Raw genomic sequence first — 27,897 nt, 5'->3', positions numbered from 1 at the left:
CTTGTTATGGGACCAAAAGTAATGGGACAATTGGCTTCTCAGCTGTTCCATGACCAGGTGTGTGTTATTCCTTCATTATCCCAATTACAATGAGCAAATAAAAGGTCCAGAGTTCATTTCAAGTGTTCTATTTGCATTTGGAATCTGTTGCTGCCAACTCTCTAGATGAGATCCAAAGAGCTGTCACTATCAGTGAAGCAAGCCATCATTAGGCTGAAAAAACAAAAACAAACTCATCAGAGAGATAGCAAAAACATTAGGCGTGGCCAAAACAACAGTTTGGAACATCTTAAAAAGAAGGAACGCACCGGTGAGCTCAGCAACACCAAAAGACCCGGAAGACCACGGAAAACAACTGTGGTGGATGACCGAAGAATTATTTCCCTGGTGAAGAAAACACCCTTCACAACAGTTGGCCAGATCAAGAACACTCTCCAGGAGGTAGGTGTATGTGTGTCAAAGTCAACAATCAAGTGAAGACTTCACCAGAGTGAATACAGAGGGTTCTCCACAAGATGTAAACCATTGGTGAGCCTCAAAAACAGGAAGGCCAGATTAGAGTTTGCCCAACGACATCTAAAAAAGCCTTCACAGTTCTGGAACAACATCCTATGGACAGATGAGACCAAGAACAACTTGTACCAGAGTGATGGGAAGAGAAGAGTATGGAGAAGGAAAGGAACTGCTCATGATCCTAAGCATACCACCTCATCAGTGAAGCATGGTGGTTGTAGTGTCATGGCGTGGGCATGTATGGCTGCCAATGGAACTGGCTCTCTTGTATTTATTGATGATGTGACTGCTGACAAAAGCAGCAGGATGAATTCTTAAGTGTTTCGGGAAATATTATCTGCTCATGTTCAGCCAAATGCTTCAGAACTCATTGGACGGCGCTTCATCGTGCAGATGGATAATGACCCAAAGCATGCTGCAAAAGCAACCAAAGAGTTTTTTAAGGGAAATAAAGTGAAATGTTATGCAATGGCCAAGTCAATCACCTGACCTGAATCCGATTGAGCATGCATTTCACTTGCTGAAGACAAAACTGAAGGTAAAATGCCCCAAGAACAAGCAGGAACTGAAGACAGTTGCAGTAGAGGCCTGGCAGAGCATCACCAGGGATGAAACCCAGGGTTTGGTGAGGTCTATGCGTTCCAAACTTCAGGCTGTAATTGACTGCAAAGGATTTGCAACCAAGTATTAAAAAGTGAAAGTTTGATTTATGATTATTATTCTGTCCCATTACTTTTGGTTCCTTAACAAGTGGGAGGCACATACACAAATTGTTGTAATTCCTACACTGTTCACCTGATTTGGATGTAAATACCCTCAAATTAAAGCTGACAGTCTGCAGGTAAAGCACATCTTGTTCGTTTCATTTCAAATCCATTGTGATGGTGTATAGAGCCAAAAATGTTAGAATTGTGTCCATGTACCAATATTTATGGACCTGACTATGTTCACACGGCTAAAATCTGCCACTAAATCTACTATAATTGTAATGTTTACCACGGTAAGATTTTTTTTCTTTTTTAATTTGTTAAATTAGCAGAAAAAAATATTAAAAAAACAAAAACTTAATCTATTTCTGCCATTTTAATTGAACTATGCTTGTCCTCAGAATGGAACCATGTTCTTTGTTTCAGCCTCATAAATGTCAGGAATAGGTCCTATAGGAGATTCGATGATTCGGACAGTATTCTTCCCAAATAAATGCAGTTCATAGGCGATGAGTTGTCTCCAGAACCCAATATTAGGGCGTATAATAGGCCTGAGTCTTTTTAGGTGAACATGTGCTGCCAGCAGGTTGAGTCCATGATACTTCATTAGATAAGCTAGACATAGTGTAGGAGATCTGCTGACACCTGCTGCACAATGTACCAGCGTCCGTCCTCCCGCAGCTTCTACTTCGTGAATCTTATGTGATATGGCTTCAAAGTAGTCATATAAGGGGGTATGTGGTAGGTCGGCTACAGGGAAATGTAGGTACACCACATCAGGGATGACGCAGGCTGTGCATTCTAGTGAGAGGTTAATAACACATGTAATATGGTGGCTTCTGAGTAACGCTGCCTTGCCTGCCGCTGCTGCACTGCTCAAGAAGAGGCTGTCCGTCACTTGGCTCAGCCCAGAAATTGACATTGCCGCCTTCTATCCTTCTGCTGTAACCACCTTGTGCTCTATTCATCTGTAACGAACACACATTACAAACATTTTATTATATGTATTATTATATTTCTATGTCACATCGTCAAACATACATACAGGGCGATTAAAAAAGGATGATGCAAAAGGATAGCCTCGGTATTCATAACTGAGAGAACATAACACAAATGTATTAACATGAAAAGACGCCATCTATCAAAGTTTTATCCGTACACTACAAATGTCAGCTCCACATTTTAGCTCCAGCAGATGTCTAGGCTGTAGTCCAGTTCTGTCCAGACGTGTGCCAGCATACCCTACTCCACTTTTTCTGGTGATTCGTCATCTTAGGTTGTCGTTCCGATCCAGGGGGCAGATACACTTAGGCCCCTTTCAGACGAGCACGTTCTACGCATTGGACTCGTGGCCCGAGTATGCGGCAGCTCCCGTCCTGAACTCCCAGCTCTGGCGGGGTTGCATAGCATTAGATTGATTGAAAACTGTGTGGGTCATTTATTTAGACGCCGGTTTTAATAGCCCTTTGTGCTGGAGGAGGGTCCGCCTCAGTTCTGAAGAGGCGCCGGCCTCTACATAACGCATGTCTAAATGTAAGACAGCTTCCTTGCCATCTTACATTTTAGACCATTTTCTACGGCTAAACCAGGGAGTAGATACCAGAGGGGTTAGGCTAGCTCTCTCACTAAGGCCCCTTTCACACGACGGAGTATTCCACGCGGGTGCATTGCGCCCGCACTTAATCCGGACCCAATCATTTCAATGGGTCTGTGTACATGTGCATTGGTTTTCGCGCATCACTTGAGCGTTGCGTGAAAATCGCAGCATGTTCTATATTCTGTGTTTTTCACGCAACGCTGGCCCCATAGAAGTGAAGGGGGTTGCGTGTTTTTCACAGATGGTTGCTAAGAGATGTTGTTTGTAAACCTTCCGTTTTTTATCATGCGCGTGCAAAACGCATTAAATCGCATATCGTGTGATAAAAACTGAACGCGATCGCATACAAAACTGAATGAACTTGCTTGCGAAATCGCGCATTTTTCACTGAACGCATCCGGACCTAATCTGCTCACGCTCGTCCGCAAGGGACCTAAAGGGGTTTTGTGAGATTTTAATTCTGATGACCTATCCCTCAGGATAGGTCATCAGTATCTGATCAGTGGGGGTCCGACACCTGGAACCACTGGCGATCAGCTGTTTGAGAAGACACCGACGCTTCTATGAGCGCTGCGGCCTTCTTGCCGATTACTAAGCACAGCGCCATACATTATATAGTGCCTGTGCTTGGTATTGTTCTTGGCCCGATTCACTTCAAAGCCACGTGAACGATGAATGTGTTGTCACTGGCCTAGAAAAGGCTAACAGAATGCTGCAGCGTTACTGCTAGCTTCGGTCCCTTCTCAAACAGCTGATTGGTGGGGGGCCTGGGGGTTGGACCTCCCCAGCTCAGATACTGATCACCTATCCTGAAGATAGGTCATCTGTTTCAAAATCTCAGAAAACCCCTTTAAATTCCTATTTACAATCCATAACCGTTATTATATTACAGCATGGTGGCTCAGTGGTTAGCACCTGCAGCGCTGGGGTCCTAGGTCTTAGATTGATTGGGGGAAAGTGAATGATGATGATGTCTGTAAAGAACTGCGTAATATATGTCAGCTGAGTACAGAAATATGCCAAGCGATATGTGTTACCAGCATAGAAATTATAAAGTGGTGGCATTCTTGGTCCTGAAATCCATGCCTGCTCAGAGGAATCATATCCAACCGCCAAACAGCTTATGATGACACTATGGTGATGTCACAAACCTTCCGATGACACGGGACCCCAGCTATTTATACAGTTATCCTTCCGGTTCAGTCATGTTTGTGTGTAGGTAGTTTTGCCATTTTTATGTTTGGCCTAATGTTTCCTCATCAGTTTTAAAATGTTAAATGAGGCATCTGAACGTCCCATGGTAATTTTTTGCACAAGAAAATGTACAGAGGGTCCAATGTTGTACAGGTTTGTACCGTACTGCTAACTACTGGGGCAGATGTATTCAATAGGAAGAAGCTGTCTCACAATTCATTTGAGTGACGCCTGCCATATATTCTTAAAGGGAACCGGTCACCGGGATTTTGGGTATAGAGCTGAGGACATGGGTTGCTAGATGGCCGCTAGCACATCCGCAATACCCAGTCCCCATAGCTCTGTGTGCTTTTATGGTCTCAAAAAAATGATTTGATACATATGCAAATTAACCTGAGAGGAGTCCTGTCCCTTTTTTACACAATAAAAGCACACAGAGCTATGGGGACTGGGTATTGCGGATGTCCCGGTGACAGGTTCCCTTTAAAATGATGCTTGTCACATTGAGTACGGTGTAGACGCAGACCCCCATTGACTACTGTAGAAGGCTCAATGCTGATGGCATAGCATGATCACGATGGCGGTGCTGGCATATACGGTTTTAAGCCTTTATTCTTCAAGCTGTTGCAGTAAGTCTTCAGGTCTTATCCTTCTGGCCCCATGCTACCATTTGAAGATATTTGCCCCACAAATTCCCAGAGACACACATTTCTTACTTCCAGGTTTGGTGGCTTAAAGAGGACCTTTCACCAGAAGAACGTATCTAAACTGACTATACAGACGTGTAGAGCGGCGCCCAGGGATCCCCCTGCACTTACTGTTATCCCCGGGCGCCGCTCCGTTCTCCGGTTATAGCCTCCGGTATGCAAGTAGTTAGGCTCCACCCACTTGATCCTGCTGGCGTTTTCTTCTCCTATGCTGTAGCGCTGGCCAATCGCAGCGCTCAGCTCATAGCCAGGCTATGAGCTGAGCGCTGCGATTGGCCAGCGCTACAGCATAGGAGAAGGAGACCGCGGCAGGTTCCCCTGGGTGGAGCCTAACTATGAACATACCGGAGGCTATAACCGGAGAACGGAGCGGCGCCCTGGGATAACAGTAAGTGCAGGGGGATCCCTGGGCGCCGCTCTACACGTCTGTATAGTCAGTTTAGATACGTTCTTCTGGTGAAAGGTCCTCTTTAAAGGGAACCTGTCATCACCTTTATGCTGCCCATACTAACAGCAGAATAAAGAGACAGGTGAGTTGGTTTCAGCGATCCGTCATTTAAAAGTTAAAAGTAAGTGGTTGCCGAGAACCAACATCACAATCATTGCAGACTGGGCCTGGAAAAGAGTCACGGCCACCTGAGAAGAGTCCTGGTTATTCCTGAATTCCTGCTCTCCTGCCCACCTGCTGATGACTGACAGGCTTCTACCTAGTTTTCTCCCTTTCTCTCTAGGAGAGAACTGGCAACCATCAGCAGATGGTCGGGGAGAGCAGGAGATTATAATAACCATGACTCTTCTCAGGTAGATTTGACTCTTTTCAAGGCCTGGGCTGCAATGATTATGATGCTGGTTCTCAGCAACCACTTACTTTTAGCTTATGTGTGACACACAGCTGACATCAGCATTTCTGTCACTAATTTATGCTGCCCTCAGTGAGGTCAGCATAAAGTTGATGACAGGTTCCCTTTAATGGGTTTCTTCCATTAAGACAACTTAGGGGATAAGTGTCTGATCGATTGGGTTCCAACTGCTCATGATCATAAGAATAAGGGCCTGTTTAAATGGAGCAGCAGACAGACACGCATGTGGAAGAAAAAGCTTTTAAAGAGGTTGTCAGACTATAAATGGCAGGGACAGTACAAAAATAAAATAAAAAAAGGGTGCCGCCACTCCACTTCTAGAACTGAGGCCAGTGACTGGTTGCAGCAGTCAAGTGTGGAAGAGGGACACATCACTGCAGGCAAAGGATTACATGAAGGCTGCATGGTGGACAGAAAAAGAGTGGAAGGGGTTCGGGACAGTGACTCTCAGACAACCCCCTTTAATAACCGCTGAGTACATAATAAAGTTACAGGCCTAATCTGTGTACTACTAATCTGAATGTCTCTTTTTCCATACTTTAGCTTAATAACCAATTCTGAGCAAGTTCTTGTGCCAAGAACCCATCTTGCCAAGGTGATAATTCGGGACAACATCAGTGAGAAGAGGATGCTGGAGCTGAAGGTGAGGCATTTCACGGCTCATTTTACTAGGTGAATCTTAGAACCATCAACAAAATTTCCCTTGGTCACACAAAGTGGCATAAACCTATACTGGCACGAGGTACCCAAGAAACGGACAAATGTATTGATACCAGTGTATCCTTGTTTAGGGATTTTTGCACATTTTATGGAAGAAGAAAAAAAAAATATATGCCCTTTTGGGGCATCACATGATATTTTTTTTATTGGTACTATTTTGGGGTAAAAATATGAATATGTTTTATACATTATAGTTATGCTATAGGTCAGTGATGGCGAACCTTTTAGAGACTGAGTGCCCAAACCGCAAACCAAAACCCACTTATTTATTGCAAAGTGTCAACACTGAAATTTAACCCGAGTACCAATATAGTATATCTTCTATGTACTTGATCATTTAGCTATAACAGCCTGCCTACATTCAATACGACGCCTCTGTTGTTCATAGCATGCCCTGCGCTGATGAATGGCAGGAGAAGTCTAAGGCATATTGGTACACCATAGGGTTGGGCGATATACCGGTATCACGATATACCGCGGTATTAAAAAAACGGCGATATGGCGATATCGCCGTTTCCAAAATACTGCGGTATTTTGTGACGTCAAAGCGGTCAGCTCACATTGTGCTTCTAAACGTGCGCCCGCCCGCCCCTGCACCTTGCATAGCGCTGCCGCTGAGTAACATTACTTCCTCTCGCTCCTGGCCTGGCTCCTTCTTGCTCCGCCTCCCTTAGTCAAGTCTCCACCCACCATCTGACATCATCACCGTCGTCACCCACCAGTGCCGGCTCTATTGTATATGTGGCGAATCGATCCCCTGTGTGAGTACTGGTGTCTCTGGAGAGACTTTTCCTGCGGCTGCCTCACTAGTGTGTGCTCTGGTGACGAAATTATAAACTTACTACTTCCCGCAGCGGCCGCCCCGGCTCTCCCTCCTCCTTGCTCCCATATTCAAATCTCTGCCCACCGGCATCTGATGTCAGAATCAGAGCACACAAGCGAGGCAGCCGTGGGAAAGGTATATCGCAAAGTATTACTGCATGTATGGTGGCCTGTGGCCACAAGACCTTATTATAACGCCTCCTTGTGGCCCGTGGCCACAAGACCTTATTATAACGCCTCCTTGTGGCCCCCCATACAGTGTTACGCCTCCTTGTGGCCCCCCATACAGTGTAACGCCTCCTTGTGGCCCCCCCATACAGTGTAACGCCTCCTTGTGGCTGCCCCCATACAGTGTAACGTCTCCTTGTGGCTGCCCCCATACAGTATAACGTCTCCTTGTGGCTGCCCCATACAGTATAACGTCTCCTTGTGGCTACCCCATACAGTATAACGTCTCCTTGTGGCCCCCCATACAGTGTAACGCCTCCTTGTGGCCCCCCATACAGTATAACGTCTCCTTGTGGCTGCCCCATACAGTATAACGTCTCCTTGTGGCTGCCCCATACAGTATAACGTCTCCTTGTGGCCCCCCATACAGTAGAACGTCTCCTTGTGGCCCCCATACAGTATAACGTCTCCTTGTGGCTGCCCCCATACAGTATAATGTCTCCTTGTGGCCCCCCATACAGTATAACGTCTCCTTGTGGCCCCCCATACAGTATAACGTCTCCTTGTGGCCCCCCATACAGTATAACGTCTCCTTGTGGCCCCCCATACAGTATAACGTCTCCTTGTGGCCCCCCATACAGTATAACGTCTCCTTGTGTTTTTTTTTTCTTTTAAACGGGTATTTATCGCGATATATATCGTTATCGCGATAAATTTTTTAATATCGTTATCGTCTGAATATATTTGATATCGTCCAACCCTAGTACACCATAGACTTTTTCCAGGGTGCGGGTGCCCACATAGAGGGCTCTGAGTGCCGCCTCTGGCACCCGTGCCATAGGTTCGCCACCACTGCTATAGGTTGTCATGCTTGTTTATTTTTCTTTAAAGATTCACTATTTTTAAACAGTGAAAATTTGTCCCACTAGGAAACTTGAATTTGCAACCATTTGGTCACATAGATGATGCTACAAAATACTTAGGGTACCAAAGCATCAGAATGTGTCAGTGTTATACTGACAGTCAATATATTATAAAATACTTTTGCCATGTCCTAAGAGGCCGATACCCTTACGCATTACACCCCTAAACTGTGTGTTGGGGAGCTGCCTATTCCTTGTATCAAGCTCGGTAGATGCTGTGGTTGTTATTGACTGTGGCATCTAAGGGTTAAAAGGCCGAGAGTAGATGTTTCTCTGATCCCGGCCATTTCACATGAGTCATCATTACACACCCTTACGTCATGGTGGATTAAAATGAATATCAGTCAGTGACGTACAGGTGGCTTAATCAAGACTGGAAATAATAATAATAGATAATTGTAAAGTTGATTATTTTAGATATATGAAAAGAATAAAATATTGTTGCGAGCTCGGTGGCAGAGAAATCCGGCCGGGATATATGGCAGATCTACCTTTGTATCCCCATAGATTTTAAAGCTAATGGAGTCTTCATCTGTGGATGCTAAACCGGTGGCCATGCGGCCTTCAGACCGGATCAAGCAGCATCTTAAATGTCCACCGGTTCTAGCCCCATAACAAATACAATGGAAGTGGTTTTGACCGCCTATTCATTTTAAGATAAAAATCCACAGACTGAGGGGGTCGTTTATCAAACTGGTGTGAAGTAGAACTGGCTTAGTTGCCCATAGCAACCAATCAGATTCCTCCTTTCATTTTCCAAAGGAGCTGTCCAAAATAGAAGGAGGAATCTGATTGGTTGCTATGGGTAACCAAGCCAGTTTGATAAATGACCCCCTGAATATTTATTTCTTCGCTCAAAAGCAAGTTGCTCGCCTATTTGTGTCTTACAGCTAAAACAAATAGCTAGAATGGAAATGAAAGCCTTGTACTTCAATGAGTACCTGAAAAAGAAGTTTTTGAGTGACCTGCACAAGAAAAGCCTTCGCTGGGAAAAAGAACATGAAGCTTTCAGGAAATACATTCATCTAGACAAAAAGAGGAAAAGTACAAACTCCATTATGTTCCCTCCTGGATTGCAACAGCCCCCAGGGCTGAAGAAATGATGCTAGCCACAAGCTCACCTCAGACGCAGAAGTGAAAGCTGCCCCTCGGCCAGGAACAACAGTGCCATCATGTGGTAGAATGACAAATTACAACTGAAAATGATGCGGAACCTTAAACCTGGAAAAACTGAAAAATGACCATGTCAAGTATCCAATTTCTCCTGACACTATCCTTAGGAGCATTTCCACCATAAACATCTACTGTATGTGCATCCCCTACTGTCGTCGTGTTAAACTTTTTTTCAGCAATATGCTGGAGCAGTTCCACAGCTGTTCAAATATGGTCACAAGGGACACGGGCACAATGGTCACAGATACTGCTTACAGGGGTATTCCAGGGTTGGGTGCCATTTAAAGTAAGCCCCTTGGCGTGTGGTACTTAAAGGGGTTGTGCTATGATTGATATAAAGAATGAAAATCAAACATCATATAGGACATGACAATCTCTAACAAAGCTAGAACCAGCCCTGTACCTCACATGGATCCATAGATCTCCTCATTCATTGTTCTGCTAGATTTATATCAAATAGAAAAACACACCAAAGGCCAAGTTCGACGACCAGACCTATTTACTCCCAAAAAAATATGGCAAATGTACTAATCCCCTAGGGGACAGAGGGGTAAAACTTAACATTTAATATAGATACTTCTAAAATAATAGGCACTAGAGGATGGACCTCTGCAACAAACAAACATAAAACAGCCCAGAGGGCCTAGACTAACATACACAGTATGGTGAACAGTACCAATAATATACAGGAACGTTCTCACCCAGATGTAGAAGTAGACCGATGGTTCTCTCAGTCGTTGCTGGAGGTGGAGATGGACTTGTATTGGTAGGTCGCCAAGCTGGAAGATGCCAAGCGTAATCGCCCCTGTAGGTTGTTGAATAACAGGGAAAAACACCCTAGAACACCCTATGTAAGGGACAGGGGCTGTTACGCCCTACCTATCTATACGAGGAACTTGCCCCGCAAGGGGCGTCCCCGTCCGGATACCTGACCCTGTTAGGGCGGAATCCCTGATGAACCCTATGTGGGTACTCCCGACGTGTCACGTTTCATTCCGTGAGTGAACTCTTCAGGGGAGAAATAAGTAATAACAAGACTATGGATGGGGCTTGTATTACCAAAAAGATGGTAGAAAGAGAGTTTGCTGATGGTCAGTCGGACAAAGCACCAGTGAATGACCGCAGCAAACCTATAAGCTAAGGTACAGGTTCACCAGTGGGTGATACCTGTCAGAGTCAAAATATGACCAAGGATACGTGTGATCCAAATGGGCTGTCGGCAGAGATTGCCCACCTGTCAGCGCCTTTTAAAATGTGCCAGAGATCGCGCCTGTTTCCCCGTGCCGCCCCACTTCCGGTCAAGTGGCTCCAGTAGGGACTCATCCACATACGAGGTCTTGTCACAGAACCCTTTGGACAAATTTAGAGCACAGCTCAAAACTATCTTAGACGAAGCCAAGACCTCATTAATCATCACAGACGATGAATATAAATTCATGTTGCCCACCCATCCTCGCTTGGCAACATTTTATTGCTTGCCTAAGCTGCACAAGGGGACACATCCACTAAAGGGGCGTCCAATTGTGTCAGGGGTAGGCAACCTGTCCCAAAACGTGGGGATTTATGTGGACCGTGTTTTGGCACCATTTGTTGCTGCGTTGCCTTCATACACTCGGGATACCACACACCTGTTGAAACAGCTGGAGGGCATCCACGTCGAAGACGAGAGCATGTTGGCCAGTATCGATGTGGAGGCCCTTTACTCCAACATTCCCCATACCCTTGGAATCAAGGCAGTGGAACATTTTTTGAGCACCCGCGGATGCCAGTACCGCGCCCACAGTCTCTTTGTCCTCTCCCTTTTGGAATTTACTCTGACCACCAACGTATTTTCCTTTAATGGGAGACTCTACCACCAGCTCAGGGGCACTGCGATGGGGAGCTCCTGTGCCCCGTTGTATGCTAACCTGTTCCTGGGCTGGTGGGAAGAGACCCTGGTATTCAGGGAGGACCGTTCCACACTCATGGACCAAGTAGGCATGTGGGCGCGGTACATTGATGACATCATCCTATGGAGCCGTAATGAGTCTTCGTTCCAATCCTTGGTGGGGATGCTCAATGATAACAACATTGGCATGCATTTCACTTGTGAAGTTGGGGGCACAAGGTTGCCTTTCCTTGATGTCCTCATATCTCAAACATCCACTGGCGAACTGGAGACGTCAATTTACAGAAAACCTACGTCTACCAATACCCTACTTAGGTGGGAGAGTAGCCATCCTCTCCCACTTAAGTGGGGTATCCCCAAGGGACAGTATCTCAGGCTCAGGAGAAACTGTTCAACCAAGCGGGAGTTCGTCAGACAAGCGGCTGACCTACGGGTTAGGTTCCGCCAGCGCGGATACCCTGATAGGGTTCTGAGGAGGGCATTTGAGTTTGCATTGCATGCAGATAGAGCGTCTCTCCTTACTCCCAAACCCTGTTTAGTGCCGACTTCAAACATCATTCGCCCCATCACGACTTATGACAGGGCCGCAGGTGATATCAGAGATATTCTCCCAAAAAACTGGGGCATTCTTTTACTGGACCCAGACCTGAGAGAGGTAGTGGGTGACTATCCACACCTCACCTATCGTCGCGGTCGTAGCCTCCGCGACAGGCTGGTATCCAGTGAATTTTTGCCCCCCACTTTGTCTGATTCCACTTGGCTTAAATCAAATGTGAAGGGATGCTACAGATGCAGTGGCTGCATTGCCTGCCCCTATGTGAAATCTGGGAAGGTCTTTAGCAGTGCAGTCACGGGGAAGGAATACTGTATACATCACTTCATTAACTGCAGGACCCGCGGGGTCATATACCTTCTGTCATGTGAGTGTGGCAGGGGGTATGTGGGTAAAACCATCCACGAGTTCCGCAGACGTATTGGGGAGCATTTAAGCGACATAGCAAAGGCTAAAGACACTACTGTTGCTAACCATGTCCATAACCACCACAATGGAAAAGCCCGCATCTCAGTGATGGGCATCGATCGGATCTTACCCCCAAAACGTGGGGGAGATTGGGATCGTGCCATCCTACAGCGGGAGACACGATGGATATACTACCTTAAAACCATGGCCCCTTTGGGCTTAAATGAGCAGTTCAATTTTGGCTGTTTTATATAAACTTCTAATTTCTCTCCCCCCTGTTCAAATTTCTTGTCTCCATGCTCTCTCTTGGCACCTCGCCAGTCATCTCCTCCTTGGGGCTGGTGTCTCCTAGAGCCTGTCTCTAATAGTTCGGTTTTGCTTTATTTATTATGTTGTTACCAGGGGATCCCTCTAACTATGGGCCCCAATCGCCGCCATGATGTGTTCGCTTAGTGCCCAGTCCCGCCCCCTGTTGATACAACCACTCCCTCTACGGCGCATTGTTTGTGGGCGCGGCCTACTGGTGGTCAGGCCTACTGGTGGCCTACAGTCGGCTGCATTCCGATCATGTGCTTTATCACGTGATGTGTGATGTCATTCTTTGGCGCCGCACACTCCGGACCGCATCATCCTGGAACGCTGGCATACTTCCGTGCGTTCCACCGGACACGGGACTTCCGGTTACTGGAGTCACTTGACCGGAAGTGGGGCGGCACGGGGAAACAGGCGCGATCTCTGGCACATTTTAAAAGGCGCTGGCAGGTGGGCAATCTCTGCCAACAGCCCATTTGGATCACACGTATCTTTGGTCATATTTTGACTCTGACAGGTATCACCCACTGGTGAACCTGTACCTTAGCTTATAGGTTTGCTGCGGTCATTCACTGGTGCTTTGTCCGACTGACCATCAGCAAACTCTCTTTCTACCATCTTTTTGGTAATACAAGCCCCATCCATAGTCTTGTTATTACTTATTTCTCCCCTGAAGAGTTCACTCACGGAATGAAACGTGACACGTCGGGAGTACCCACATAGGGTTCATCAGGGATTCCGCCCTAACAGGGTCAGGTATCCGGACGGGGACGCGCCTTGCGGGGCAAGTTCCTCGTATAGATAGGTAGGGCGTAACAGCCCGTCCCTTACATAGGGTGTTCTAGGGTGTTTTTCCCTGTTATTCAACAACCTACAAGGGCGATTACGCTTGGCATCTTCCAGCTTGGCGACCTACCAATACAAGTCCATCTCCACCTCCAGCAACGACTGAGAGAACCATCGGTCTACTTCTACATCTGGGTGAGAACGTTCCTGTATATTATTGGTACTGTTCACCATACTGTGTATGTTAGTCTAGGCCCTCTGGGCTGTTTTATGTTTGTTTGTTACAGAGGTCCATCCTCTAGTGCCTATTATTTTAGAAGTATCTATATTAAATGTTAAGTTTTACCCCTCTGTCCCCTAGGGGATTAGTACATTTGCTAGATTTATATCAAGCTGACAGCTCAGGGGGCGTGTCCTTTTTGCTACTCTATAACAGCTCAGTTGACATGTTTCTTCTGCTCCAGCTCTCTCCAGATTACAGCTCAGGGGATGTGCCCTTTCTGCTGCAGCTCTCTCCTTTTACAGCTCAGGGGGACATTCTTACTCAGGAAATGTGTCCTTTCTGCTGCAGCTATCTCCCCGCAAGTAAAGTCTAAAGTCGCATGAGTGCATTTACCTTTACTGTTTCAGTCCAAACACCACCTTTAGGCTGGGTTCATACGGGCGAGATTTCCGCGTGGGCGCAATGCGTGAGGTGAACGCATTGCACCCGCACTGAATCCGGACCCATTCATTTCTATGGGGCTTTGCACATGAGCAGTGATTTTCACGCATCACTTGTGCGTTGCATGAAAATCGCAGCAAGCTCTATATTGTGCGATTTTCACGCATGGTTGCTAGGAGATGATCAGGATGGGGACCCGATCATTATTATTTTCCCTTATAACATGGTTATAAGGGAAAATAATATCATTCTTAATACAGAATGCTTAGTAAAATAGGGCTGAAGGGGTTAAAAAATTTTAACTCACCTCATCCACTTGTTCGCGCAGCCGGGCTTCTCTTCTGTCTTCTTCTTTGCTGTCCAGGAGGAAATGGACCTGTGGTGACGTCGCTGCACTCATCACATGGTCCGTCACATGATCCATCACCATGGCGATGGATCATGTGATGGACCATGTGATGAGCGCAGTGACATCACCACAGGTCCTTTTCCTCAAAGAAGAAGAGAAGAAAAGCCGGGCTGCGCGAACAAGTGGATTAAGGCGAGTTAAATTATTATTTTTTTAACCCCTCCATCCCTAATTTACTTAGCATTCTGTATTATGAATGCTATTATTTTCCCTTATAACCATGTTATAAGGGAAAATAATACAATCTACACAACACCTAACCCAAACCCGAACTACTGTAAAGAAGTCCGGGTTCGGGTCTGGGTACCAAACATGCCGATTTTTTTCTCACGTACATGCAAAACGCATTAAAACGCTTGGCACTCGCGGGGATAATCGCGCATGTTCCCACAACAAAACCGCATCTTTTCCCGCAACGCCCGTGTGAACCCAGCCTTATGGTCCTCAACCTTCTGAAATAATTCAACCTATCCTCAGAGGTTTATCTTTAGCGAAGTTGCTTTTCTGGCAGCTTTCCCCCTCAGGAATGGTGTTTTCCTAGATAAGGCTTCTGTCTTGGCCTACTTGGCAGCAACACACACAGAACGGGTCCTCCCTCTTGCCTGTTCAGCAGAAAACTCACTAAATAAGGGAACGTGAGACCAATCCACTACCTGGTAACTAAAACTAAGTTTTAGTGTGGGCCCTGGTAACTAAAAAGTCAGTTAGCTATTTCCGAACCATACATAGCCTTTTGGCATACGCAGTGCATTACTCTAGCAGTGAACCATAGCAACATAGCATTAACCCTTTAGCAGTGATCCAGCTGGTCGCTGCAAATACACATAGGACACAAGATACAGAAATAATAAAGCAATTTAACAGCATGGCTAACCATGGGGCTGCATGTGTTTCAATGTTTCATGCCATTTTAAATACACTGCATTACTAACTGCACCAAATGTTTGAGTCGATATGGGCCCCCTGAGTTTTTGGGACCCACCACATCTGCTAGGTATGCTACCCTGGTAGTTATAGATCTTCTCATATAGGAATTATCCTGTTTGGTGCAGTCCATCAGCCATGTGGAGGTCCGAGATTGCCACTGTTTCTGCAAAGAAGGAAGGGGGAGGGGGGTTTGTCCATGTGCAGACTCTGCCCCACCCTCAAAAAAAAAAAAAAAAGGTTACACTTACTACCAGGCTATACAGGTGCTGTATATACCCATATATAATACTTACTGTTTGTGTGTATTATATACTAGTTGAAAGACCCGGCTTCGCTCGGGTATATTTAATCTATTTCATTTAATGTTTGTGTGTCGTTAAAAGATATCAACACTATAACAGTGACCTCTATAGCACCCCACCCCCAAACAGTGACCTCCACCCCTTAACACTGACTTCCCACAGTGCCCCGTCCCTTAAAATTGGACCTCTACAGCAGCCCACCCCCTTAACTTTGACCTCCACAGCCCCCATCCCCCCTTAACAGTGGCCTTTACAGCAATCTGCTCCTTAACACTGACCTCCATAGCGGACCATCCCCTTAACGGTGACCTCCACAGCAGCCTGCCCCTAGGGTGGCCATAGGTCCAGTTTTAGGCCGGACAGTCCGCCTTTCAGACTCCCTGTCCTCCATCTGGCATAGGGCCTGGATGGACAAAAGAATGTCCTTTTCAACAGCTCACTCTCAGACAGCAGCACTGTGCTGTCTGAGTGTGAGCTGCAGGAAGAAAGTGACCGTCCCTTCCACCTCTGCAGCTGACAGAAGTTGATTTTTAACCTCATTTTCTTAATCCCTGTCGGCTGAGGAGTAGGAGGGGTGTGGTCTAACTGGATCGGGAGCGTGTCCTTAGAACAGCTCAGTCTAAGACAGCAGCACAGTGCTGTCTGAGTGTGAGCTGCAGGGTGAAAGTCACCCTCCCTCCCACCTCTGCAGCTGACAGAAGTTGATTTTTAACTTCATTTTTTCAATCCCTGTCGGCTAAAGAGTGGCGTGGCTTATCAGGACCTGGGGGCGGGGTTTTAAGTTCGGCTTTTGAGGGTGGACACATTGTGGCAGGGGGCGTGTCTGGGCTCCTTCCTGCAAGAGTGACGCCCCTCTGGGCACCTTTCTGGCTCATTTGCATACCAAATAAACTGGACATTCAGAGGATAAAAACATCTATTGCTGGAACAAAGGCACATCTTGAAATAAGGTACTAAGTGCTATTAGGCCATGGCTTTACTTCAATAGCGATTATCCTGGTGACAGATTTCCTTTAAAGCTCTCCTACAGCAGTGAAGATAAATGGCTGGGTTGTTATGGAAACCTGGAGTAAAACTGTATGTGGAGGCTGGAGGACCTGAGAACTTCTATTGGCTGATAAGGGTCATGTGACCAAGCTTCTATTGGCTAATGCATTTTTTTGGGAATATCTCAGAAACGGTATGTCCTAGAGAGCTGAGACCTGCTGTAAAACCTTCCCCGACACCTGATGTACCTGTGTGCCAAATTTCGGGATTGTAAATGCGACGGTGCGGATTCCTTTAGTGGACATACACACACACTCGGCTTTATATATTAGATAGGTATATACTGATAGGCCCCTAGCCGTCTTAGGTACAACGTTTGCATTATTACTTTCTAGGGGTACAGAGGTGGTGTTTTTATCTTCTAAAGGGCACAAAGGGGGTTATTAGTAATGTTTGGGGCAGAAAGGTAACATTACTATCTAATCCACATTATTAAGGGCACAAGACTGCATTATTACTTTGCAAGGAGCACAACAGTGGCCATTACTAGTCTGAAGGGCACTTAGAGAAGTACTATTAGGGCTCTTTCACACGAGCGGATGCCATGCGGGTAATCTGCTGCGTGAAAGAGTGCCAAGCCCTGTTCCGGACAGCAGAGACATGGAGCAATAACAGGATTGATAATGCTCCGTGCCTCTCTGATCTTTTTACTAGAAAATCACGATGACAACTTTATTTCACTGTGATTTTGTAGTAAAAAGGTCACAGAGAGGCAAAGAGCATTATCAATCATATTAATGCTCCGTGTCTCTGCTGTCCGGAACGGGGCTTGGCTCTCATTTATGCAGCGAATTACCCGCACGGGATCCGCTCGTGTGAAAGAGCCCTTACTGTGTGGGCCTAAAAGCATTATTTAGGATTTGTTGACGCAGATCTTCGTGCAGCAAATCCACTTTATAAACTGACCTGGTGCCAATTTGAAATCTACAGAACGTTAATTTGTGCAGATTTCATCCTTTGCAATGCAGAATGAAAAATACCGCTGCGGATTCTGCCACGGATTTGCAGTTAAATCCATATGAACCGCACACGTATTTGTTGAGGATCTGCAGCAAAATCTGTATCTGTATTTTCCGCTATTTACTGTGAGGGGCACAGTATGGGAGACTATCTAGCGGTTTTAAAGGATGCTGTATGTATGGCACTATTGTGGCCTTGTATAGTGGCATCATTGGTGAAAATGATCTGTCACGGATGCGGTGTGGATGGAAAACTCCACACGGAGCACAGGAGGAAAGGGGACAGGAACTTCGCCTGGAAACAAGGGTAGAGGAGAAGGTCATCTCCTTGAACAACCCTAATCCAAGTCCTGATTAACTATCAGTGTGAACTGACCTCGATGGTAGGAAAGTTCATACACCTAGAGGACCCTACACCAGCTCCTAGAGGAACCTAGAGCCCTAACACATCCTGTAGGGCCCTGGTATAGTGACAGGACTTAGACAACCTATTCCTCCACCAGAAGGATGAACAGGAGTCTTCCTCAGGCCTAGATTCAAAAGACAAGTAAATACAACAAACAAAATACAAATAGAGAAGACGACCCTCCAGATAGTTGAGCCCCTGTGATGGAACTCAATACCGGAAAAGAAAAACGCTAGTGTGAAAGTACCCTAACCACCAACCCTACAGCCGAATGGGGAGATTCTGATCATCGGTAAGCAGCACTGCTGTACTTTATATCTGGTATACTGGCCACATATGGTATAGCATTATCATCACTACTGAAATTAACTCACATACGGAGGTGACATATAGCCAGCTAAGTGTCTAACCAATGGCCAATCGACCACAGAGTGTACAGCAGTATGATATATGGCGTCCATCTATTGGGAACACACTAGGAGTAGTATGATTATGACTAATAAGTGGCGCATAACTAGATAATTGGAATCATCCTAATTGGGACTATATATCAAGTTTGGAAGGAGGAATAACCAAATGTGCACCAACACTGGATTTTGTATCTTTTATTTTTAAACAGAATCTTGGTACCACAATATAGAAAATATTGTTTTAGTACCTTATAGGATAATATCGAGGGACCGTGACTGTGATTTATTAGTATTCTATATACTATTTTTTATATTGCCGTATAATTGAATAAACTGTTTAATACCATTTCTGCCGTGAGCCACCCGGTTGTATAGGTTTCTTTCACTTTGGTTACAGCCGGCTGAGCACCAGCATACGTTCTGGCGAGCTCCCTATATCTATTTATTGTGTACATCCCTTCCCTCCCAGAGGAGCATGTATGGCCTATAAGTCTCCTCACACTGATTAAGGGGCTCTCTCCCTAAGGAGAGTTAGTTCCCCCCTGACATAAGAATACTAACCTGCGATCTTAGGCCTCTTTCACACGGGTGTTGCGGGAAAATGTGCGGGTGCGTTGCGGGAACACCCGCGTTTTTTCCGCACGAGTGCAAAACATTGTAATGCGTTTTGCACTCGCGTGAGAAAAAAATCGCGCGTGTTTGGTACCCAAACCAGAACTTCTTCACAGAAGTTCAGGTTTGGGTTAGGTGTTGTGTAGATTGTATTATTTTCCCTTATAACATGGTTATAAGGGAAAATAATAGCATTCTGAATACAGCATGCATAGTAAACTAGCGCTGGAGGGGGTTAAAAAAAATTAAAAATTTTTTTAACTCACCTTAATCCACTTGCTGCCGCTGCCGGCATCTCGTCTGTCTCCTTCTGTGCTGAACAGGACCTGTGGTGAGCATTCATTCCAGGACCTTTGATGACGTCACTCCGGTCATCACATGATCCATCACCATGGTAAAAGATCATGTGACGTACCATGTGATGACCAGAGTGATGTCACCAAAGGTCCTGTAACTGTACTTAATGCTCACCACAGGTCCTATTCAACAAAGGAGACAGAAGAGATGCCGGCTACGCGATCAAGTGGACTAAGGCGAGTTAAATTTTTATTTTTTTAACCCCTCCAGCGCTGTTTTACTATGCATTCTGTATTCAGAATGCTATTATTTTCCCTTATAACCATGTTATAAGGGAAAATAATAATAATAATAATGATCGGATCTCATCCCGATCGTCTCCTAGCAACCGTGCGTGAAAAATCGCACCCGCACTTGCTTGCGGATGCTTGCGATTTTCACGTAACCCCATTCACTTCTATGGGGCCTGCGTTGCATGAAAAACACACAAAGAGGAGCATGCTGCGATTTTCACACAACGCACAAGTGATAAGTGAAAATCACCGCTCATGTGCACAGCCCCATAGAAATGAATGGGTCGGTATTCAGTGCGGGTGCAATGCGTTCACCTCACGCATCGCATCCGCGCGGAAAACTCGCCCGTGTGAAAGGGGCCTTAGATCTACACACCGTATATAACATGTATCAACCATCTCATTTTGCTCATTTCATTTTTGCTATTGGGTGAGATGTCGCAAAAGTGATGCAAATGAAAAAGTGCAATACTTACAGCAACCAATTAGGTTGCCGTTTTCATTTTTCACAGTGCCTCCGAAGAATGGTAGGTGACATCTGATTGGCTGCCATGGGCAACTACCCCAATTTTCCTCTGCACCAGTTTTGATACATCCACCCAATTGCTTTTTAAAACTGGTCCCAGTCTAGTAGCCGTACCTGTAGCCAATAACCTGCAAGAAAGTATCAGACAAGGCGTCCAAACGTGACTACTGCAGGACATGTGGCGCCAGGGATGGCGACCAATCAGACTTCAGCTCTCAAATGAAAGCAGTAACCCCATTGGTTGTGGTCCACTTCTTCACTTTTCCCTTGTACTAGTTTTTATGTCTCACCATGTGATTTACTGGCAGAAAACGTGGAGTGGAGCACTAGGAGATAACGCAGCATCCATAGGACTACAAGGCCCAGCATCCGCCACCGACCTCCAGCTCTGCGTATTGGGTACTGCGCTCCTCTGAAAGAACACCTTCATCCCGCGAGGACCCCGCCGAGATCACAGGCGGCCACGTGACCTGTATTTGTTTTGAGGCTGACGCCCCCTGGAGTCACGTGGTGGAGGGGGTGTGTCGGAGGCGTTGTACCAGCCCAGTTCGGAGCTGGTCTATGGGGAGAGCGGCCGCTCCTGGCTGTAGCGGGCTGGTGTCCCTGATCTCCGCTGTGCCTTGGTGAGCTCTGGCGCCAGAGACATGAGTAATTCGGGCTCCGTCCTCCCGGGCACCACAGCCGCCCCCGGACCTGACACCTACAAAGGCTGGCTCTTCAAATGGACTAACTATCTGAAGGGGTATCAGAGACGCTGGTTTGTGTTAAGCAATGGTCTGCTGTCTTATTACAGGTGAGTGTGATGTGACAGGCGGTGGTGCAGGGTCCAGTGATGTGACAGGCGGTGGTGTAGGGTCCAGTGATGTGACAGGCGGTGGTGCAGGGTCCAGTGATGTGACAGGCGGTGGTGCAGGGTCCAGTGATGTGACAGGCGGTGGTGCAGGGTCCAGGGATGTGACAGGCGGTGGTGTAGGGTCCAGTGATGTGACAGGCGGTGGTGCAGGGTCCAGTGATGTGACAGGCGGTGGTGCAGGGTCCAGTGATGTGACAGGCGGTGGTGCAGGGTCCAGTGATGTGACAGGCGGTGGTGTAGGGTCCAGGGATGTGACAGGCGGTGGTGTAGGGTCCAGTGATGTGACAGGCGGTGGTGCAGGGTCCAGTGATGTGACAGGCGGTGGTGTAGGGTCCAGGGATGTGACAGGCGGTGGTGTAGGGTCCAGTGATGTGACAGGCGGTGGTGCAGGGTCCAGGGATGTGACAGGCGGTGGTGTAGGGTCCAGTGATGTGACAGGCGGTGGTGCAGGGTCCAGTGATGTGACAGGCGGTGGTGCAGGGTCCAGTGATGTGACAGGCGGTGGTGCAGGGTCCAGTGATGTGACAGGCGGTGGTGTAGGGTCCAGGGATGTGACAGGCGGTGGTGTAGGGTCCAGTGATGTGACAGGCGGTGGTGCAGGGTCCAGGGATGTGACAGGCGGTGGTGTAGGGTCCAGGGATGTGACAGGCGGTGGTGTAGGGTCCAGTGATGTGACAGGCGGTGGTGCAGGGTCCAGGGATGTGACAGGCGGTGTTGTAGGGTCCAGGGATGTGACAGGCGGTGGTGTAGGGTCCAGTGATGTGACAGGCGGTGGTGTAGGGTCCAGTGATGTGACAGGCGGTGGTGCAGGGTCCAGTGATGTGACAGGCGGTGGTGCAGGGTCCAGGGATGTGACAGGCGGTGGTGTAGGGTCCAGTGATGTGACAGGCGGTGGTGCAGGGTCCAGTGATGTGACAGGCGGTGGTGCAGGGTCCAGTGATGTGACAGGCGGTGGTGCAGGGTCCAGTGATGTGACAGGCGGTGGTGTAGGGTCCAGGGATGTGACAGGCGGTGGTGTAGGGTCCAGTGATGTGACAGGCGGTGGTGCAGGGTCCAGTGATGTGACAGGCGGTGGTGTAGGGTCCAGGGATGTGACAGGCGGTGGTGTAGGGTCCAGTGATGTGACAGGCGGTGGTGCAGGGTCCAGGGATGTGACAGGCGGTGTTGTAGGGTCCAGGGATGTGACAGGCGGTGGTGTAGGGTCCAGTGATGTGACAGGCGGTGGTGTAGGGTCCAGTGATGTGACAGGCGGTGGTGCAGGGTCCAGTGATGTGACAGGCGGTGGTGCAGGGTCCAGTGATGTGACAGGCGGTGGTGTAGGGTTCAGGGATGTGACAGGCGGTGGTGCAGGGTCCAGTGATGTGACAGGCGGTGGTGAAGGGTCCAGTGATGTGACAGGCGGTGGTGAAGGGTCCAGTGATGTGACAGGCGGTGGTGCAGGGTCCAGTGATGTGACAGGCGGTGGTGCAGGGTCCAGTGATGTGACAGGCGGTGGTGCAGGGTCCAGTGATGTGACAGGCGGTGGTGCAGGGTCCAGGGATGTGACAGGCGGTGGTGCAGGGTCCAGGGATGTGACAGGCGGTGGTGCAGGGTCCAGGGATGTGACAGGCGGTGGTGCAGGGTCCAGGGATGTGACAGGCGGTGGTGTAGGGTCCAGTGATGTGACAGGCGGTGGTGTAGGGTCCAGTGATGTGACAGGTGTGTGTGTAGGGTCTTGGATTTAGCGAGGTAATGGATGCTTGAATAAGGTGTAGAGAAAATTCTTATGGTTTCATTGGTTTATAGGGCGGCTGGGCAGTTTCATAGGTTTAACAGAATTATTGGTAGTTGGTTTTGTATTGTTCATTGGGCTAAGGGTTGGTTTAATAGGGTTCAGCGGGATGAAGGGTGGTTTTGAGTCATGATGGGTCCTTTAGTCTGGTTAATTGGGGTGATGAGTGGTTGGTTTGGGTTCAGCAGGATGAGAAATAGTGGGGTAGGGTGACTGCTTACTGGATGCATTGTGTATTTTTTTAATTATTCTGTTTGGAATGGCTCTGACTATTGAAGTTTATTATATTCTACCCCATTTTTCAGATGAAGTTTGTAGTTTATGAGAACATTTATTTATCAGTTTATTTTTATAGTGAGGCAGATACTCAGATTTCTGGGCCTGAAAATCCATTTCATACTAAAGTTTCATGGAATAGTCACAGAAAGTTCTGCCAGAAGTCTGTAGTGTGTGAACATACCCTTATTTGGACACATTGGTAGGTTTTCATTCATGAACTGGTTGTTTCGGGTCTTGCCAAAGCATCTCAATTACTTTTAAGTCCAGAACGTTTTCTAACCCACCCATCCCAAATGATTGTTGCCTATTTATGCCTGTTGCTATTATGTATTTTTATTTTTTTTGCCGGTTGATAAGACAAATTCTCCACTTTTTGTTTGTGTTTGTTTTAATTCCTGAAGCCCGGTTTATCCAGAAAGTTGGTCGGTAACTGATGACAGTGTCATGAAGTGCACTCTATTTAGTATAGTAGTGTAGTAATGGCAGAGGGGTAGCTCGGCTTTCCCCCCCATTGCATTTGCCATCCATATTGACACAAAGGCGGATAAGTTTAGCGGCGCTTGGCAAATTTTTTGTTTAGGCCTCATGCACACGACCGTTGTGTGCATCCGTGGCCGTTGTGCCGTTTTCTGTTTTTTTTTCGCGGACCCATTGACTTTCATTGGGTCCGTGGAAAAATCTGAAAATGCACCGTTTTGCAGCCGCATCCGTGATCCGTGTTTCCTGTCCGTCAAAAAAATAGGACCTGTCCTATTTTTTGGACGGACAACGGTTCACGGACCCATTCAAGTCAATGGGTCCGTGAAAGAACACGGATGCACACAAGATTGGCATCCGCGTCCTTGATCCGTAGCCGTAGGTTACTTTCATACAGACGGATCCGAAGATCCGTCTGTATGAAAGCTTTTTCAGAGCTGAGTTTTCACTTCGTGAAAACTCAAATCCGACAGTATATTCTAACACAGAGGCGTTCCCATAGTGATGGGGATGCTTCTAGTTAGAATATACTGAGAACTGTGTACATGACTGCTGCCTGGCAGCACCCGATCTCTTACAGGGGGCTGTGATCCGCACAATTAACCCCTCAGGTGCTGCACCTGAAGGGGTTAATTGTGCATATCATAGCCCCCTATAAGAGATCAGGGGCTGCCAGGCAGCAGGGAGCAGACCCCCCTCCCTCCCCAGTTTTAATTTCATTGGTGGCCAGTGCAGAGCTGAGGCCATGGGTTGCTAGATGGCCGCTAGCACGTCCGCAATACCCAGTCCCCATAGCTCTGTGTGCTTTTATTGTGTAAAAAAACCGATTTGATACATATGCAAATTACCCTGAGATGAGTCAGAGCTTGAAAATTTGACTCTTCTCTGGTCTCACAAGTAAGATATGACTCTTATGTTAATTTGCATATGTATCAAATCAGTTTTTTTCCACAATAAAAGCACACAGAGCTAGGGGACTGGGTATTGCGGATGTGCTAGCGGCCATCTAGCAACCCATGTCCTCAGCTCTATACATAAAATCCAGGTGACAGGTTCCCTTTAAAACTGGGGAGGGAGGGGGGTCTGCCCCCTGCTGCCTGGCAGCCCCTGATCTCTTATAGGGGGCTATGATATGCACAATTAACCCCTTCAGGTGCAGCACCTGAGGGGTTAATTGTGCGGATCACAGCCCCCTGTAAGAGATTGGGTGCTGGCAGGCAGCAGGGGGCAGTCATGTACACAGTTCTCAGTATATTCTAACTTGAAGCGTCCCCATCACCATAGGAACGCCTCTGTGTTAGAATATACTGTCGGATCTGAGTTTCACGATGTAACTCAAATCCGATGGTATATTCTAACATAGAGGCGTTCCCATGGTGATGGGGACGCTTCAAGTTAAAATATACCATCGGATTGGAGATAACTCCGATCCTATGGTATATTATCTCCAGACCTTACATTGAAAGTCAATGGGGGACGGATCCGTTTGAAATTGCACCATATTGTGTCAACGTCAAACGGATCCGTCCACATTGACTTGCATTGTAATTCAGGACGGATCCGTTTGGCACCGCACGGCCAGGCGGACACCAAAACGACTTTTTTTTTCATGTCCGTGGATCCTCCAAAAATCAAGGAAGACCCACGGACGAAAAAACGGTCACGGACCAACGGAACCCCGTTTTGCGGACCGTTAAATACGGTCGTGTGCATGAGGCCTTACACTAATTCACTCCTCTTACTCTGCCCATTGCATAACTACACTCACCCAGTCCCACCTAATAAAATCTGTCATAGCGTACATGGCGGTACCAATACTCCTTGCAATAAATGAAAGAACCAACTGGACCTACCTCATCCAGGGTGTTGCGGACGTGTCTGCATGATGCCTGCTGGATCCAGAACAAGGTCCCTGTGGTGATAGAGGAAAAAGAATAATCACATATGGTAGAGATGCTGACTGCCCCTGTGAAATCCCCAGCAGGGGTCGCTGTGCTGGCCAGTAAGACCTAGTCATCCCAATATATAACAGAGTAATCTAGGGTATTTCTTCTTAGTGCCCCTCACATTACTAATGACCGCATTGTGCCTCCTTTACAGCAGAAATGCCCCTCACTGCAGTCCTTGATTCTTATCTTGATTGACAGGGCCAGGCAGCGCTGCTCTCCTCCCGCCGGCCGTGTCTGCAGTGTAAATATAGCGCCGTTCAGTATTTGGCCCAGGCGCAGTGAGGGAAGGACGCTCGGTGGCTGCTGGCTACCGCACTGCGCCTGCGCCGAATACTGAACGGCGCGAGATTTACACTGTAGACACGGCCGGCGGGAGGAGAGCCGCGCTGCCCTGGCCCTGTCGTCAATCAAGAGAAGGGTGTGAAAAGAGGTGGGCAAACAGAGCCTCTAGGAGCAGGGGCAACGCCCCCCCCCCCCCCCCCCATCTGCTTTTAGAGGCTAATTAGCATATTGTAAAAGTTAGTTTTTCTCAGTAATGGCTTCAGGCAGTGAGATGGCACTAGTATAGTTATGTTCAGCTGACATTAGCACATCACTAATGTCCGCCAGCTTAATACCCATTTTTCAGGTGACAGAAACCCTCTAATAAATCTCCCCAGTATATTCCGCAGGTTATTTGGTGGTCGTATTTGAATGTGATGGAGCAGGTACAGTAATTCCAGTGATAACCATGCACCGATGTCCTCCGCAGATCACTCTCCAGACATTACATCATGGTGATTGCCAGCGTGGTGTATGCCAGGGTTCAGTAGGTGAGGCCCCAGTGGGAAAGAAATAATAATCCCAAGATATACAGATGTCTCTACACTATAATAGATCGGTAATGGAGGCCGGTACCTCGTGTTTATACAGTACACGTGCAGACAGCGGCTGGCTGCTTAGTGTAATGCTTCTAAAACCAGGTTAACACAGCCACTATTCTGATAAAATAGGGCTATGTACATTATAACACTAGAAAGGACAGCCTTACTATAAAGGGGTTTTCTGGGATTCCTGTGGGTTTTAACACATTTGGGCATGTAGTTATTTACCTCATGTACATCTTCCCCGTGCTGTTTCTTTTTTCAATTCTTGACCCATTTTTACTATTTAAATAAATCACTCTGGGTTGTTTCCATCCTGTATGTAGCACTTCCTGTTCCTGCATCCAACCAAACCCATGATGCACTTCTCCTTTCTCTGCCACACCCCCGGCACCGCCCCGTTAGTTTATAGCTCCTCCCATCCCGCTAGTTACATAGACACTCCACTATCACTGGCCATGTAGCTGCTTTGGCACACCAATGGACATAACATCACAGGAAGTGAGAAGGAGCTGCATGGACATGGACATGTGACCATATCCCAGGATGGAAGATAGGAGCAATAACGGTAATAGAAATATGTTACAAAATTATAGCTACCATCATAAATGATTGTTTTAAAGGATGGTGGTGTAAACTGGAAATATACAGTACCTAGGATCTACTATCTCTTTATTAGTGGTGGAGGTGCGACCTCTGGGACTCCCTCTGATCCTGTGGCTCCTTGTACAGCTGTGCAGGGTACATTCACTTGATTGGAGCTATGCTGAAGTTCCCTGCATGGTGGGTGACTGTGATTACATCCCATCCTTTTACAGGTGCATTTATAAATGATACACACCTATCTGATGTGTACAATACCGGCGCCGAATAGTCTTTTAACAGAGGGTGGAAAGCTAGTCAGCAGACCTCAAATACAATAGGAACAGGTTTGAAAGCAGGGTGGATAAAAATCAATGATTTAAAAAAAAAAAAAAAATCAGATTGTTTTTTATTTAAATCATTTTTTTTTTTTTTATATAAAATGCTTTTTGAGGAAAATATATTACCATCCAAAGGTTATTCTATCATGAAATAAAGATTTGTTTTTTAATTATGTAGAATAAGGCTGTATATGTGTAATTTTTTTGGTAAATAAATTCCATTAATCCATTCACAATGTCATGCTCTTCCAGAGGTTTTTGTAAGATTATTGGGCAGTTTCTCTGCCTTCAAGATATTATCACAGATGCTTGGTTTACTTTTGCAGTTCTCAAAACTGAATTTGACTCAGCAGAGATCACATGCCTCTTCTTCACAGCAAAAATGTTATAACACGAACAGAGTTGAGAAAAAGACCTTAAAGGGCTTCTGTCACCGCCCAAAAGTCATTTTTCATTTTTGGGCTAAGTAAAATCCTTATAGTGCGATTATTCAATATATAGGGCACTTAGCTTTTTCTGTGGCTTAGTTTCTTTAAAAACCGCACTTTTATAATATGCTAATTACCTCGCAACCAGCAAGTAGGGCGGTTACCTGCTGG

General features: G+C 46.8%; 2 protein-coding genes across 2 annotated transcripts in view; one reads left to right on the top strand and one right to left on the bottom strand.

Annotated features, from left to right (window-relative positions):
• Window positions 1-1,534: 1,534 nt before the first annotated feature.
• DUSP18 (dual specificity phosphatase 18) lies at window positions 1,535-20,555 on the bottom strand. The gene is made up of 2 exons (XM_040420217.1): window positions 20,474-20,555; window positions 1,535-2,188 (listed from the first exon to the last, which is right to left on the bottom strand). Exon 2 carries the CDS (start codon window positions 2,140-2,142, stop codon window positions 1,618-1,620), a length of 525 nt encoding a protein of 174 aa, XP_040276151.1. The 5' UTR covers window positions 2,143-2,188; window positions 20,474-20,555; the 3' UTR covers window positions 1,535-1,617.
• A 181-nt stretch (window positions 20,556-20,736) lies between these two features.
• The window catches only part of OSBP2 (oxysterol binding protein 2), a 299,539-nt gene continuing 292,378 nt past the window's right edge, over window positions 20,737-27,897 (top strand). The window contains exon 1 of the mRNA XM_040415995.1: window positions 20,737-20,976. Within this exon, the coding sequence (XP_040271929.1) occupies window positions 20,828-20,976 (149 nt within the window). The 5' untranslated portion in view covers window positions 20,737-20,827. The remainder of the gene's footprint in view (window positions 20,977-27,897) is intronic.

Source organism: Bufo bufo, chromosome 2 (assembly GCF_905171765.1).
Source record: "Bufo bufo chromosome 2, aBufBuf1.1, whole genome shotgun sequence".
Classification (NCBI taxonomy): Eukaryota; Metazoa; Chordata; class Amphibia; order Anura; family Bufonidae; genus Bufo; species Bufo bufo.
The sequence above is the reverse complement of the archived record's forward strand: the minus strand, read 5'-3'. Positions and strand labels throughout refer to the sequence as shown.